This window comes from Telopea speciosissima, chromosome 2 (assembly GCF_018873765.1).
Source record: "Telopea speciosissima isolate NSW1024214 ecotype Mountain lineage chromosome 2, Tspe_v1, whole genome shotgun sequence".
NCBI lineage: Eukaryota > Viridiplantae > Streptophyta > Magnoliopsida > Proteales > Proteaceae > Telopea > Telopea speciosissima.
Genome location: NC_057917.1, coordinates 11807396 through 11822026, shown reverse-complemented (window position 1 = coordinate 11822026; position 14631 = coordinate 11807396). Strand labels below are relative to the sequence as shown.

The 14631-nt window shown below is 39.9% G+C and overlaps 1 protein-coding gene, 1 long non-coding RNA gene and 1 pseudogene across 2 annotated transcripts in view; 2 read left to right on the top strand and 1 right to left on the bottom strand.

Moving 5' to 3' along the window:
* LOC122650326 overlaps positions 1–14631 on the top strand; it is a 27509-nt gene that overhangs the window by 5161 nt on the left and 7717 nt on the right. The gene's annotated exons all lie outside the window — the stretch shown is intronic.
* Positions 6546–7430, top strand: LOC122650324 (annotated as a pseudogene).
* Positions 8362–14631, bottom strand: part of LOC122650322 (remodeling and spacing factor 1-like) — a 23120-nt gene continuing 16850 nt past the window's right edge. Inside the window, exons 11-18 of the mRNA XM_043843717.1 lie at positions 13732–13789; positions 13377–13433; positions 13023–13262; positions 12717–12781; positions 12133–12189; positions 11913–12006; positions 8956–9096; positions 8362–8880 (exon numbers count right to left, since the gene is read on the bottom strand). Of these exons, the coding sequence (XP_043699652.1) occupies positions 8773–8880; positions 8956–9096; positions 11913–12006; positions 12133–12189; positions 12717–12781; positions 13023–13262; positions 13377–13433; positions 13732–13789 (820 nt within the window). The 3' untranslated portion in view covers positions 8362–8772. The remainder of the gene's footprint in view (positions 8881–8955; positions 9097–11912; positions 12007–12132; positions 12190–12716; positions 12782–13022; positions 13263–13376; positions 13434–13731; positions 13790–14631) is intronic.

Below are 14631 nucleotides of genomic sequence, written 5' to 3'. Positions count from 1 at the left end.
TCACCCCTTCCAACGGTTGAAAGGCACGACGGTATACATATGCGACCATACATAAAAAACTGATCCAAAAGGTACCATTATTTACCAATATACACCAAGCAACATGATTTCATACCTTTAACTCCATGGTAAGCCTAAAAGTGAATCCTATGCAACCCTCTAAGGTAATGGTAATAACCTCTTACTCATTTTGAGTCAAACAAAGTTAATCCAAGTGGCAAAATTAAGCTCGAAAAATCCAGTCACAAATGAAACTTTTTTAAATGATATCTCAAAATGAAACTTATGGAGGAAAAAAATTACAATTAAAACGAAGAGAATATCTCAATTCATGGAAGGGTATGTAATTTAATTTAATGTGAGATTCCACACGTGGTAAATTTAGGCTATTTATTAGATATCCAATGTCACTTGAAGTGAAAAAGGGAAAAGCGGGAAAAATGTGGTTTCTTGGCTCTTAAGTTTGACATGTCTAAAGCCTATCATCGGTGTGAATGGGGTTTCTTAACTTCGCTTTTCTCTTTCCTGGGCTTTGGTCAAATCTGGTGTGATCTAAATAATATCCTAAAATATTCTTTTTCAATTAAACTTGAGGGTATTGTTTTCGATCTTTTTGAACCATCTAGGGGTCTACGTCAAGGTCAATTGTCCCCTAAGCCCTTACTTATTTATCCTTTATATGGAATGCCTATCCAGACTCCTCCTCACCTACAGGGATTTAAATCTTTTCAAAGGAATTAAAATCTCCCGTCATGCATCAGAAATTACCCACCTACTATTTGCAGACGACACCCTTCTCTTCTGTAGAGCCTCCATGGAAGATGTCAGTACTTTAAAGGCAATCTTAAATCTGTTTGAATCACTTTCTGGCCAGCAGCTTAATATGTCCAGAAGTGGGATTTCTTCAGTAGAAATACCCCTTCTGCCTTGCAGATTCAGATCCGCAAAGCCTTGCGAGTAACGGATATGGATGACTACTCTAAGTATTTAGGTACTTCCCTTTTTTCCCATCGTTCCAAAGTTAAAACTGTCTCCCATTATCAAAAAAGTTCAAAATAGACTTTCGTCCTAGAAAAGCAATCTTTTATCTCAAGGAGGAAGGCCCATTCTAGTGAAGACTGTTCTTAACTCAATACCAACCCACCAAATGTCATGTTTTCTTTTCCCCAAGTCCATTTGTCATCAACTTGATTCCATTAGTTCTAGCTTTTGGAAAGGGAAAGTGCATGGTTCTAAGGGACTTTCTCTTATCTCTTGGGAGAAAATTTGCAGAAACAAAAATAAGGGATGTTTGGGGTTGAGATCACATTGGGTCCACAATCAAGCCCTCGTCCTTAAACTAACTTGGAGACTAACCCCTTCCTCTCTTTGGGCTACTCTGTTTAAATCAAAATATTTCCCAAATGATTCCCTGCTAAACCCAAATGAAAGGCTCCCAAATGGATCCTGGACATGGAATAGTATTAAATCAGTTCTAACTACCTTTAGAAGTATGATCCGTTGGAGAGTGGGCACTGGAACAAAAATTAATCTGGTCTAATCCTTGGATACCGCACCCTTCATTTGCTGCCAGTCCTACCTTGACTCTTAACCCCAACTACTCTACTGTTAATGATCTCATCTGTGATAGGTCTTGAAATGCTCCCCTCATACGATCTCTCTTTTCCCAATCCATCTCTAAAAAAATCCTTTCTATCCCCCTGGCAAACCACCCACATGATGATCAACTAATCTGTCCTCTCATTAAGATAGGAAAATTCTCCGTGAAAGCTATTGCTAACTTTGTTCACACTAACACCCTGGCTGACCCACCTACGAACTCACCTTTGTGAAAATAAAATATGGAAACTCAATATCCACCCAAAATTCAAACTTTTCTTTTGGAAAGTCTTTTTAGAAGGGGTCTCTACCAGTGATAAGCTTAGATGGATGAACTCGGTATCACCGCTTTGTCCCTAGGGTAAGTTTGAACCTGAATCTCAATGGCACATTTTCCTCTCTTGTTGCTATACTAAGAGAATTTGGGCAGCAGGTCCCTTAGGTCTTCGAACTGAATTTGTGTTAAGGAATAATTTGATGGCTACTCTCTCTACATTCATTGATCCCCTCTCAAAGTTGGAGGCAAACAGGGTTCTTGGCATTATCAACATTACCCTCTACTTCATTTGGCAAAGCAGGAATGATGTGGTTTTTCATAAAAAGATTTTCTATCCTCACTCAATCATGCAGAAAGTGGACCAATGGATCGGGGAAAATAAACTCTTTAGTAGTGGGATTTTGGATGAGCCCTCAACAGAAATTGAGGGTGATGAGCTTGACACCCCTGAGGAGATTTGGCATAGCCTCGTCTTCTACCATAACTTTGCACCTTCTGATTGCGCCCTCATCATCTCTGATGGATTTAATATGTCCAATAACAAGGGAGGCTAGGGAGCTATTATTTTAAGTCCAAATGGTTCTGTGGATTATTGTATGAATTATGGTTATGCAAGTTCAGCACAGGAAACGGAACTCAGAGGAATCAAAGAAGGAATCGAAAGGGCACTCCAAATGAATTGCAGAAACTTAATCATATGGACAGACTCTCTGGAGGTGACACATTGGTTGATGGATATAGAGAAACACCCCTAGCCGTGGAAACTCTTCTATTTTCTTTTTGATATTCAAACACTTTTTTGCTTCTTTTGGGTCTGTAATATTATTAAACAACCTAGATCTCTCGTTAGGCTAGCGCATCGGTTGGCCAACAATGCTAGACTAAAAAATATGTTGGATCTTTGTGTGTTTGAATTATTTTAAGGGTTTTTTTCATGTACCCACCTGAGGTTTGACGTAATTATGGAAAAATCTCTCACTTTTCAAAAATGTTGCGAGCCCCTTGAGGTTCTTAACAGTTAACTTATTCCCCCCATTCCATTAGTCTAGGACTAACAACGTTAAAATTAGGAGGGAAAAGTTTTTGGAGATTCTGTGTCACCTTCTTGACCTGCGTTCTGACTTTCTTTTTCATGGTCACCGGAGTCTCTACGTCGGAGTCCCACGATGCGAATTCCTCCTCATTAGCTATCAATGCTAATGGTCAGGGGAGCGAACAACAATGGTCGTGGATTAGTCCTTTCCTAGTGGATAGGTTAAAGATGGTGCTGATGAAATACCCTTTTTCGAGCCATCTGTGATAGATGGGAAGAAGGTTGCACATTGTTGCTCTATTGAATTGGCTGAGGAGAAAGACAAATGGGAAGCTGCGCTGGTCGGCTATGTCATTGGTCCTAAGCCAGCGTTCTCCTCGATGAAAAGGTTTGTGAAGGAGAAATGGGCCCATGTTGGGAAAGTTGAGGTCTTTGGACTTGAAAGTGGGATTTTCGTCTTCGATTTTCAAGGTTGTGAATTGAGTCGCCAAATACTGGATGAAGGTCCATGGAGTTTGGGTACACGGCCATTAATTTTGAGGCCATGGACACCAGAGATTTCCCTCTCTAAAAGGAGGAGATTGAATTACCATTATGGGTTCAGCTTTATGGCCTTAATCTCCATTTTTGGGGAACCCAATCCATGGGACGTATTGCTAGTGTTTTAGGACATCCCATCCGTGCTGATCGGAGGACTTTCAATCGAGTATGTTTATCGTTTTAGGTTTTACGTGTCCATCAAACCTTCAGACGGATTACCTACTATGATTCCCATTTTGCAGGACGATGGGACAATTGTGGAGCAGCTAGTAGAGTATGATTTGGTTGCCTCCACTGTGCAATAATTACAAGATTTTTGGATATGGAGATAGAGCGTGTCTGGTTGCGGCCTTGAACAAGACCCCAAGAAGAAGGTGTTTCCCCAATGGAAGTTGAAGATCATAGGCAAACACCTAGCAGACGCCGGCCTCGAGGCAAACGGCCCTTACCATCGGATTCTTCCAATCCGATAAGGCTTGAATCCTCAGTGCCACCGTAGGGCAAAGCAACCACCACCAGCGCTGCTTCAAGAGCAACTGGCATAACCGCTATTATGAAGAGTGGGGGTACAGGTGGCAAGCTTAGCGCAGCATATGGTACTACGAAGCACATTAGAAGGGACACTCCGTTGGTTATCCATGATGTGGCAAAAGGAAGTAAAACTGGATCGGTTGTTAACCCAACTACCATGCCACAAAATGGAGATCATGAGAAGAAAGTGATGCATGCTAGAGATAATAATTCTATGGTGGTGACTCACGATTCCAACAGGACTGCCATGGATATTATCAAGGCTGGTTCATCTAGCAGTTCTGATTTAACCATTGCTATTGGTGGGCCAGGTACAGCTAGTGTGGTTAGTGGTTCTGGTCCGAACTTGGTTAGTGGTTCTGATCTAAACTTGATGACGAGAATACCAGGTCTCATAACTAGTAATCAAGAGCCTCCTCTACGTGAAACAAAGGGTTCTGTACACAACAGATTTGTAACTTTGCAAAACTTAGAATTTACTGTGATTGCAAATGGAGATGGTGAAGGTGAGCCTTTGGAGTTACCTACTCGTGAGCATGATCGAAGTCCGGTTCGAAGCAACCCAGTGCAACGCTCCTCCTCTCCAAAATCTAAATGATTAAGGTTGGGGCATGGAATACCAGGGGTATCAATGACCCTAGCAAACGGAGGGCTGCTATGGATTGGGCTAATATCAATCAGTTAGCAGTTTTTGCTCACCATGTAAGAAAGATCAACTGTTGTGCGGACTTCTTGACAGGGTTTCTCCGCTCTCCCCAAGAGATCCATCTATGTATTGATAATCTCCCAATGGCTCTTTCCGCGTTAATACGGAATGATGATAATGGGAAAAAATACTTTCGATTGTAATCTATTTTCTCTATTTCTTTATTAATATAAAAGCTCCCTTTTACCCAAAAAAAAAATTAGGAGGGAAATTGACCAAATGGCCCTCTTCTTCCCCAAATTGTTTCCCTTATTTTTTATTCTTGAAGAACCCTAACTTACAACTAAAACCCTCTTCACCCCTTCACTACCTCTTCTCCTTCTAAAACCTAATTGAATTGCCGCTCCACCATGGCCACCGACCATCAAGGTGACCTTAGAACACAAGTCTCAGTATGGATTCATCCTTGCAAGACCAGACAACTAAACCTAAAAAGTAGAGATGTAAATGAATAGTCAAAATCCGTTTCCGTATCCGTGTCTATATCTGTTTAGCACTATCCGAATCCGTCCGAAAGCTAAACGGATACGGATACGGATAGGCTATAGCTATCCGAAAAACTATATTTACATGTAAACGGATAAAATATTTGATCTGTATCCGTGTCCGTATCCGTTTAGCACTATCCGAATCCGTCTGAAAGCTAATCGGATGCGGATGCGGATATAGCACTATCCGAACTGAATCCGATCCGTTTACATCCCTACTAAAAAGTCTCGCCATAAGAAGTCCAAGGATTTGAACAATGGACTTTGTCCAACTGCACCATTAAAATCCATGGGAATTATGGAAGAGGACAAAGGGAATCTTGGAATTTCTTGAGAAATTATTGATTTCCATGATTCATGCTTTCAGTTTATAGCCCACCACAACACCGAACCAAAGATGACTTCCTCAATTGACTCAATCTTATCTTGGAACTAACTACTACTAAATTTGATATAGCAGCAACCTGCTATTAATGTTTTGAAAGAGATTCAAACCTTTCTGTTTGCAACCCCTTCAGCGATTGTCACCATTTTTATCGAAGACTACACAGCCACAGGGGAATTAACTAATGTCTTCAATGCTTCAGGCCTCATGGAATTCTGGTTCCCTGTTCTCAGATGCCCAAAAATGGTGAAGATTGGCCACACCCACATCCAATCTCCAGCTGTCTCCTCATTCATGTCCAATGAGTTGCAAAGATATGGAACAATGAGTAGAAACGAGGAAGCTTCAACGGTTCACATCCTGCAACACCACTACCATCCTCCAAATTTACCTTTGAATGAATAGAGGGCTCTTGTGCTTTACAAGCCAATAAATATACTATGTAAAATTTCACGGACACCCCCTAAAAGTATCTAGTATCTCAGAAACTTATCATACTTGGTCAAAATATCACAGACACCCCCTATTTTTATGAATTTATTGTAATTTAGTCCACTCCGTTAGTCTCTGTAGTTAAGTGTCTGTTAACTCTTTTTAAATGGCGAAATTACCCTTACCTGTGAAACCCATTTTCTTCCCTTCTTCTTCTCCTTCTTCTCCTTCTGCTATTTCTTCCGCCGCCGCCACCACCACCACCGCCACCCCCTCCAGCCCTCCTTCTCTTGCTCCCTGCAACCCCGTCTCCGTGCGACGACTGAAACTGTTCTGCACCTCAACAATGTCGAGGATTGCATCTACAACTCTCTCTCTCTCTTACTCCCCTTCTCTCCGGCCAGAAGTCTCAGGACCCACCTCCTCTGTTTTCCCGTAACCCACCGCCGCTGCAATTTTTTCCCCCACCCCCACCCTACTGCCGTGGCTAATCAGGCTAATCAGCCGCTGCAATTTTTTCCCCGTTGCTGCTATGGTAATTCTCACACAATCCCTCTCAAACCTAGAAAACCTAGCAAGGGTTTTTGGAGAAGAGAAAGCAGAGAAGCAGCTCTCGGCGAACCTCTTGAAGGTTCTGACAATGGCTTTCATCAGTAAATTGGGGAATGTACTTAAACAAACTGTGAGCGGACGTGTTAATGCTGAATTGTCAGCATCAAATCCTTCTATTTTCCAAGCCATAAGATGCATGTCATCTTTGAAACTCTTTGTTGGAGGTCTTTCACATAACACTGATGACCAAGGCTTGAGAGATGCCTTTACTGCTTATGGGGAGGTTATTGAAGCAAGAGTAATCATGGACCGTGAAACGGGCAGATCTCGAGGCTTTGGCTTTGTTAGTTACACATCTAGTGAGGAGGCTTCTTCTGCCATTCAGGCTTTGGATGGGTAGGATCTTCAAGGCCGAAGGGTAAGAGTGAACTATGCGACAGATAGGGCAGGAGGATTCTGCAGTGGTGGTGGTGGCTTTGGAGGTGGTGGTGGCGGCTATGGCGGTGGTGGCTATGGCGGCAGTGGTGGTGATAACAGCTATGGAAGTGGAGGGGGCAGCTATGGTGGTTCTGGAGGCAGTGGTTTTGGTGGACTGGCAACTATGGTGGTGGTGGCGGTGGATATGGCAGTGTTGGAGGCTATGGTGGTGGAAGCAGCTTTGGTGGTGGAGATGTTGCTGGCGATGGCAGCAGTGCCGGTAGTGGAAGTTATGGTGTTGCAGGTGGTGGTGCTACTCGTATGGGTGGTGATGGTAACCAATGGCGTCGATTACTGATTACCGGCTCTCTGGTGTTATCATCATGTGGGTGCTGTGTATGAGACGACGCTAGATTTGTCAGATCTCCGTCTCTGCAAAACCTTAAAAGCATTGGTCTTCGAAACCTTATGAAGCAGATCCGGAGAAATTCCATTTCTCTTGTACCTTTCATTTTAACCTATCAAAAATGAACCGAAACCAGTACTGATGGTCGCCGGAGCAGGTGATGGTCGCCGAAGCCGGAGCCATAGAGGGAAGAAGATGAAATGACAGTTTTGTCCTTTTATTTAAATAACTAAGGGCTAAAATGAATATTTAGGGAAGAAGATGAAATGACAGTTTTGTCTTTTTATTTAAATACCTAAGGGGTAAAATGGATATTTCACCTTTGGGTACTAACTGTGCTTAACGTTTGGGGTGTCTGTGAAATTTTGACCAAGTATGGTAAGTTTCAAAGATATTGGATACTTTTAGGGGGTGTCCATGAAATTTTCCAAACATACTATTAATGGAAATCACTGTGAACTCTGTTTTGGCAGAGACGGGTCTTGTGAGAGGGTCCATGTTTCAGAAATAGACAATGGATTTGGTTTTGAGATTAGATGGAGAAAATGGGTTGAGGGTTTTAATTAGATTAGGTTTCAAAAATGGAAGGAGAAAGGGAAGTTGTGCAGGTTTGAAGAAGATGAGTTGCAAATTTTGAGAAAATGATTTGGGAAAGATGAGGGCAATTTGCCTATTTGTTAACTGTTAAGAACCTCAAGGGACACGCAACATTTTTGAAAAGTGAGGGATTTTTCCATACTCGAAGTGACAAACAAATTACAAGAGGTTCAACATACCATTCCGAGAAGCCTTTTGCATTTGTTTTGATTTCATTTCCATTCACTTACAATCAGACAGAACCCCAAAGAAAACCAGCATACTTAAGAAAACAGAGACAATAAAGTCACTCACATAAAACAACCAAACACAAACACAACACCCTCCCCCCCTACTCAACACTGTTGAGGACAGCGCAGAGCAAAATGATGACTTTACAGTGGAGAAAAAGATTAATCAAGCAACAGTAAAGAAATAAATAATAAACATTTACTTCACCAGAGAGCATACCAGGGTAAAATGAGGTTCTAAACTTCCCACAATTTACAAAAGGATGCTGCGGTCCTTCACAATCCCTCGGTTCAAAAAGATTGAATTTTTCCGACTATAGACTAACTGCTAGCAATTTCCTACATCACCTACCAACCAACTGGATCCATCGTCATTTCTTTGGTTGCTACATCAAAATTAACCAGAAAAAAAATATAGAATTGCAAAACAAATTCTTCTTCGGGAAGCAAGTCCCATTTCTCTATGTACACAAAAATTATAGACTGCTCCCTGTACAATTGAAGTGAAAGGAACTGCATAGTAACGAACAAAAACAGAAGGCTCGCTCATCTTTGGTCACTCCTGCTGGGGCTTTATTATCAGCTACCAGATGATTTACCAACAACTCGACACTTGGGAACTGGTTTTTGTAGCATTGAAGTTCCCTGAAAGGTCATCATCTGGCAATCTCTCCTCAGCTTGCTCAGCTGCACCATAAGAATTAATATGTTATTCACCACTAAACTAGTTCCTGTGCAAAAAAAATAAGACTACCCACTCACCTCATCCGGAGCTATCTTCATGAACCCAAACTTTTTTGTCCATATGGATTCAGCCTCATCAGCTGCTGGGAGCACTAGGGTCTTTACATGTAAGAAACCCAGAAGCCTTTCAATGCAAGAGAACAAGGACTGGAAGTAGCCCTGCACCAAGAGAAGGAGCTCCATGTTATTAGAGTTCTTCACAACCAAGGAATGCACCTATCCAAAGCTCAAAGTAACAGGACCCTCTGAATACGTAGTTGGGACAAGGCTTTTGTTTGTTCTCATTTCTCAATGCATACAGAATTCACGTTAAAACAGGCTTCCTGTGCAAGTGGCACTCCCTACCTCTGGAAGAGAGATTATTCATTAAAAAATGTTGGCATACAGAAGATAGTTGGATAATTTGTACTCCCCGTGTTTATCCAATTGACACTCGACAAAATAAACAGTTTCTCAAAACATATAACAATTTGAAAAGAAAAAAAAAAGAACACAAAACAAGGCAAACACCCTCACACACAAAAAAAAGGGTCAAAATTAAGGCCCTGTTTCATTAGATGAAGTGAAGTGAAATAAAACTTACATTGCTAACAATTTGCTAACAAAATTTCCTTACTTTTTCCTCTTTGTGGCCAATTTAAAGACTTTCATTCATAATATCATTTCTTGATACGTTATCAAGTTGCAGCACCTTTATCTTCTACTCTTTTTTTAAGAAAAATTATTATAAGAAGGAAGCAGCAAGGATACCAAATACAGATCACACAGTCAAAAAGCCAAAAACAAAATTAAAGCAGAGGGAATCAAAAGATCCTCTGAACAGCTTTTCAAAAAGATCCCAAATTAATTTTAGGCAGTCAGTAGTCTCTGAACTGCTTTTAAAAAATCTTTCTTTCAATCCGCATAGCCCAAGCAATTGTGTGGGAGATCCTATGCTGTTGCATTTAACAACGTTACTTATTGTCTCACGCAGCTGCCATCACTGACTCCAGCATTTGCTACAAACAATAGATGGCTAAGTCATCTCTCAGAGGTTTGGAGATTTTCTTCGTTGTGATTATCGAATCTAATTCAAGGTGGATTTCTTCATCTTGAGGTAAGTTCCAGGGACTGCAACTCAAAATCTTTTTGAAAATGTGATAATTTTCAATGAACTTTCAATTTTAGGTGTGGTTTGATAGGGACGAGTTGCAGAACTCAAAATCTCTCTTGCTTTCCGTATCCTGAACAACTGACCCAGCATTGACAGCGAAAAAAAATTAGAAGAGAAGTTAGAAATCTTCTTGAACGGACTCACGGCAAGATACAGATGGTAAGCCCTAAGAATATTTTCCGCCGCTGTTCTTTTAGGTTGGAGAGACCTATGTAACACTGACTCCCTGTACCATCCACCTTTCTTTCTTTCTCAGTTGGGCTTTCTAGGGACTTGGATTTTGATGGGTTTTGCTTTTTTGCAGAACAGAGTTTTGGGATACCATCTAATCTAATAAACAACAAAAATCTATCCCTCCAGAACAGAGTTTTGGGATTTTGACCTGTGTTTCCTTCCATATCTCTGATAAATCTCTATGAATGTTTGGATTGCTATGAACTATTATGGTAAATGCCTCTGGCGTTTGATTTTCTGTAATTTTTACAAACCAAGGATTGTTGCTAGTAGCATCCAACTGTTTCTTTAGATTGTTCATGGAAAATGTTTACGATAATAGGATCCGGTCATTCTGATGCTTGAATCGAAGCCTTATTGTTGACCAGAGAACACTTCTTTGTTCCATTATTCATCATCTCGATTTCATAGGGGTAACCCAAGGTTCTGGAACTGCAGTCGAATCCGTAAACAGTTCCAAAGAGGTTCATGTCTTTTGATCATGACAGAAGAAATGCCACTGTAATTATCAGCGACCTTCTAGCTTCTTTCCCTCATTTCCTTTGTTTTAGTTTTCATTTTATCTCAATTTAATTGGTCTGTAATAATCCCCCACCCCCCTTTACTGTTTTGATATTCTGTTATGATCAATTTTCACCAGAAATCCAGCACCTCCAAGAGACCGAACTGCGGTGATCTCATAAGGGAAATAATGGAAGAAAAGGTTTATTTTAGCAAGAAGGGCAATTTGGTCAATATATGATATATAACAATGTTTTTAGTCCCATGTTAACTGAGTGGATTTACTTACTAATTATTTTGGAAAGCAGGGGAGGTACGCATAAATATCCAAAACACATGGGTTGATCTGTAATTAAGCTGGGTTGGGTATCAATTAACCTGTTTGCCTACTTTATTTCACTTTGCATACTACAAGTAAAAAAGAAGGTAAGGAAAGTGAAACTGGATTGAAAAAGAAAAAGAAAACCTTTTGTAATCATTACCTTTCATGATTTTGAAACCTAATTAAAACTCGCAACATATTTGGTAGTTATATTTTTCAGGTGTGATTTTTATTTGACTTTCCGAATCCAAGATATTTGATTGCAAAGTAAATTAGTTAACTAAATGTAGAAAGATTTAGAGCTAGAGTTACACAATCATGTTGGATAATGATTACAAAAGTTTCCATTTTAGTTTTGATTTCATTTCACTTTCCTTGCAACCAGAATGAGCCAATAGATTTTGATTTTGCATGCAGTCCATAAAAAGTTATTTGAAACCCTTCTTTTTCCAAAGCTGAATGTACCAAGGGTAACCATTGTTGTGTGCATCTTTCTCTCAGAGGTACAGGTTTTTCATTTGGGAGGGTACTTCTACTGGTTATTTAATAAAAGCATAAAAATTTGCAAGTCCTCCAGTGAAATTTGTATCAGAGCTTGCATAAAAAGAGAATTAGAAAGCTTAGCACATAGAGAAACATGAAGTGCCATAATTTTCTAGTCTAAGCAACGTCCACAATATAAGCATAGTAGAAAGCTTAGCACATAGATAAAGACTTCAAGAATAGAATATGCAGAAGGAAAAAGGAACCACATAACACCCTCACCTGTCCCTGTTTATCACTACTTGTAGCAACTAAAGGAAGTTCTGCAACTTCAGTTCCAAAAATCCGAAAAATTCCAGCTGATACAACAGAAGAGCTACAAAAGCAGAAGCAAAGCCCATATAAGATAACCACAAAGTGATTAGTGCTTAGGTTGAGTGTCAGATACAACTCAACCTTGAAGAGATTAGTGCTTAGGTTGGGTGTTAGATACAACTCTTACTTCACTGTTAATACTGCACAATACATCCCTCCAAATTCTTGGCCCCTGATATTCCTTCTACGAATACAAGTAAAAATTGAAAAGAAATAAGTTTCACAATATACTAAAGAAAAATAAGCATAGGATATATGGCATGTTTTCAAGATGACATTCACTCATTATTCTACGCATATATTATAATCCAATGTTTACTTAAGGCTGCAAGGGTCCCGGCGGCCTGGCTTTCCAATCAGGATTGTTGGAAAAACAAGGGGGAGAGCTGCCCTATAAATGGTAGACATGCTGGTTGAGAGAGGCACCAAATTTAAACATGGTCTATCCGGGGCATACCCCTCCTATCCAACAATTAGATTAACCAAATGATCAACCCATGAGGCAGAAATGGGACAGGAAGTCAACAAACTTATAAAAAAAAAAAACACCAAATCCACAAAAACGTTTGTAGCTGTCCACCACAATGCTGCATAAATGTCTTATACCTCAAAGAAAATCAATGTAAAATAAAGCAACAAAGAATAGAGATCAAGTACGTGCAGGGGGTCCTAACAAGATAAACAATAAGATACAATAGGATTTCTGCTCACCCATAGACCATTGATGGTATAAGATCACGACCCGTTGTAAAATCAACAATAGGATCAAACCGGTCCTAGGAAAAATATAGAAAAGACAGACCATCAGCAAGTGCAATAATTGTATCCTGCTCCCAGAACATAAAGAAAAACCATAAGGAATAAGAATCACAATTAACCAAAATAGGCAACCATTAACTTCAGTTCAGTGCAGTCATTAGAGATAAACCTATAATTACTTCTCTAGAGATGGAACTATAGCAGCCAACTGCTGGGAAACTAAGTATCATGATACATGAAGAGCAGACAACTACTTACTCCAAAGATAGCCACAGCCTTGGCAAGCAACAGTTTAGTCTCAGGACAATCTAACTTCCCACTGAGAAGCCTCCATCTTACATCAAGATCACCATCTTCACCATTTTCCTCATGCTTCTTCTTTATAATGTTTGAAAGAGACTCTGGCATCTTCTCTGGTCCACGAACGAGCAACTTTTGCAAAACAGTATGAATCCTAAAGCAATCTGGGCGGCAAAACCACTTCCCCTGGGGTAATTCCTGTTATATACAGTACATAAAGATTTCAATCCACGGAAAGATGTTGCAGATACACGGTATAAATAGATGACAAATAGTCCATCTAGAAATCTAACAGATAATTTATGAGCCAACCCTTAAATCTGCCATTTTGTGATCCCTCAAACAGCCAACATGGAATTCCTTCTCACACTGCAAATACAAATATACGCTAATTGTTAGTGAAAATGAAGAAAAGAGATGACAGAACTGAACAGTCTTGGTGGAAGAAAAAAAATACAGCAGTACATCAGAACCAACCATACATACACATTACACAATGAATAAAACCGAAGGAATTAAATGCACCCACAAGTTTACATATTGACTAAAATACCCATCAGTTTGACAATATATAATGGATCAACCAGAACAAAACAAAAGCACAATAACTTTAAAATTCAGACCAAAGTTAACACAGGAAGACATTGAGAGCACACAAAACACATACCTGATCACATAGTAGAACAGTCCGTGGACCAAATCCTGATTTGCTAAATCCATGGCCTCTACAAATCACAACATATAATAAAAAAGGACAATAAGCCCAAAAAATTCAAAAGGAGTAAAATCAAAAAATAATAATTACTAACACAATATCAAGAACAATTTCAAATTGAAGTAAAGGAAAAAACAGACGAATGACCACACTGATCTTTGCCACAGCAGATCAATAGTGGGTCCTATAATTTTAAGATGAGACATGTCTCAAAAGGAGTGCCTAGACTGTTATGGATGCTGTGACTAGAGACCAAAGCATTTTTCCCTTAAATAAGGAAATTGTTTCATGTTAGTAGGACTCAAACACAGAACCTTTTCCAAACATAAGCCGAAGCCAAAGGCTTAAAAACTAAGCCAGCCACACCAACTCAAGCTCTAGGCATTATTGTTTTCCACCTTTAACGTGTATCAAGTCACAAGCCTGATTAAAGTCAAATGTTTTAAAATCAGACTACACATCAGGACGTTTTAGCCCCACAGTTAACCGTCAAACACTCCAACATTCATGTCAAACAATCAGATCAGTCTAATCCAAAAAGGTAAGCCATACCTAAGCATCAGGATAAAATGCCTAAATGTGAGCAGTTATGGACACAAAAAACAATTGCTGCGATGAGTAAGGCTTCAGTACACAAGATAACAATCCTTTGTTCAAATCTCCACAGTTGGGTGTCTTAATTAACATTATTTTAATACAAAAATATGGCCCAATGGTCACGCAGTCAGTCTTTCCCACTTTTAACAGTCTGGACATTCTGATCATTCAGACCAGCCAGCCAAAACTTACCGACTTGAACGGTCTTGACATTCTGATCATTCAGAAGAGGCTGTCCATTGATGAAGACCAGTC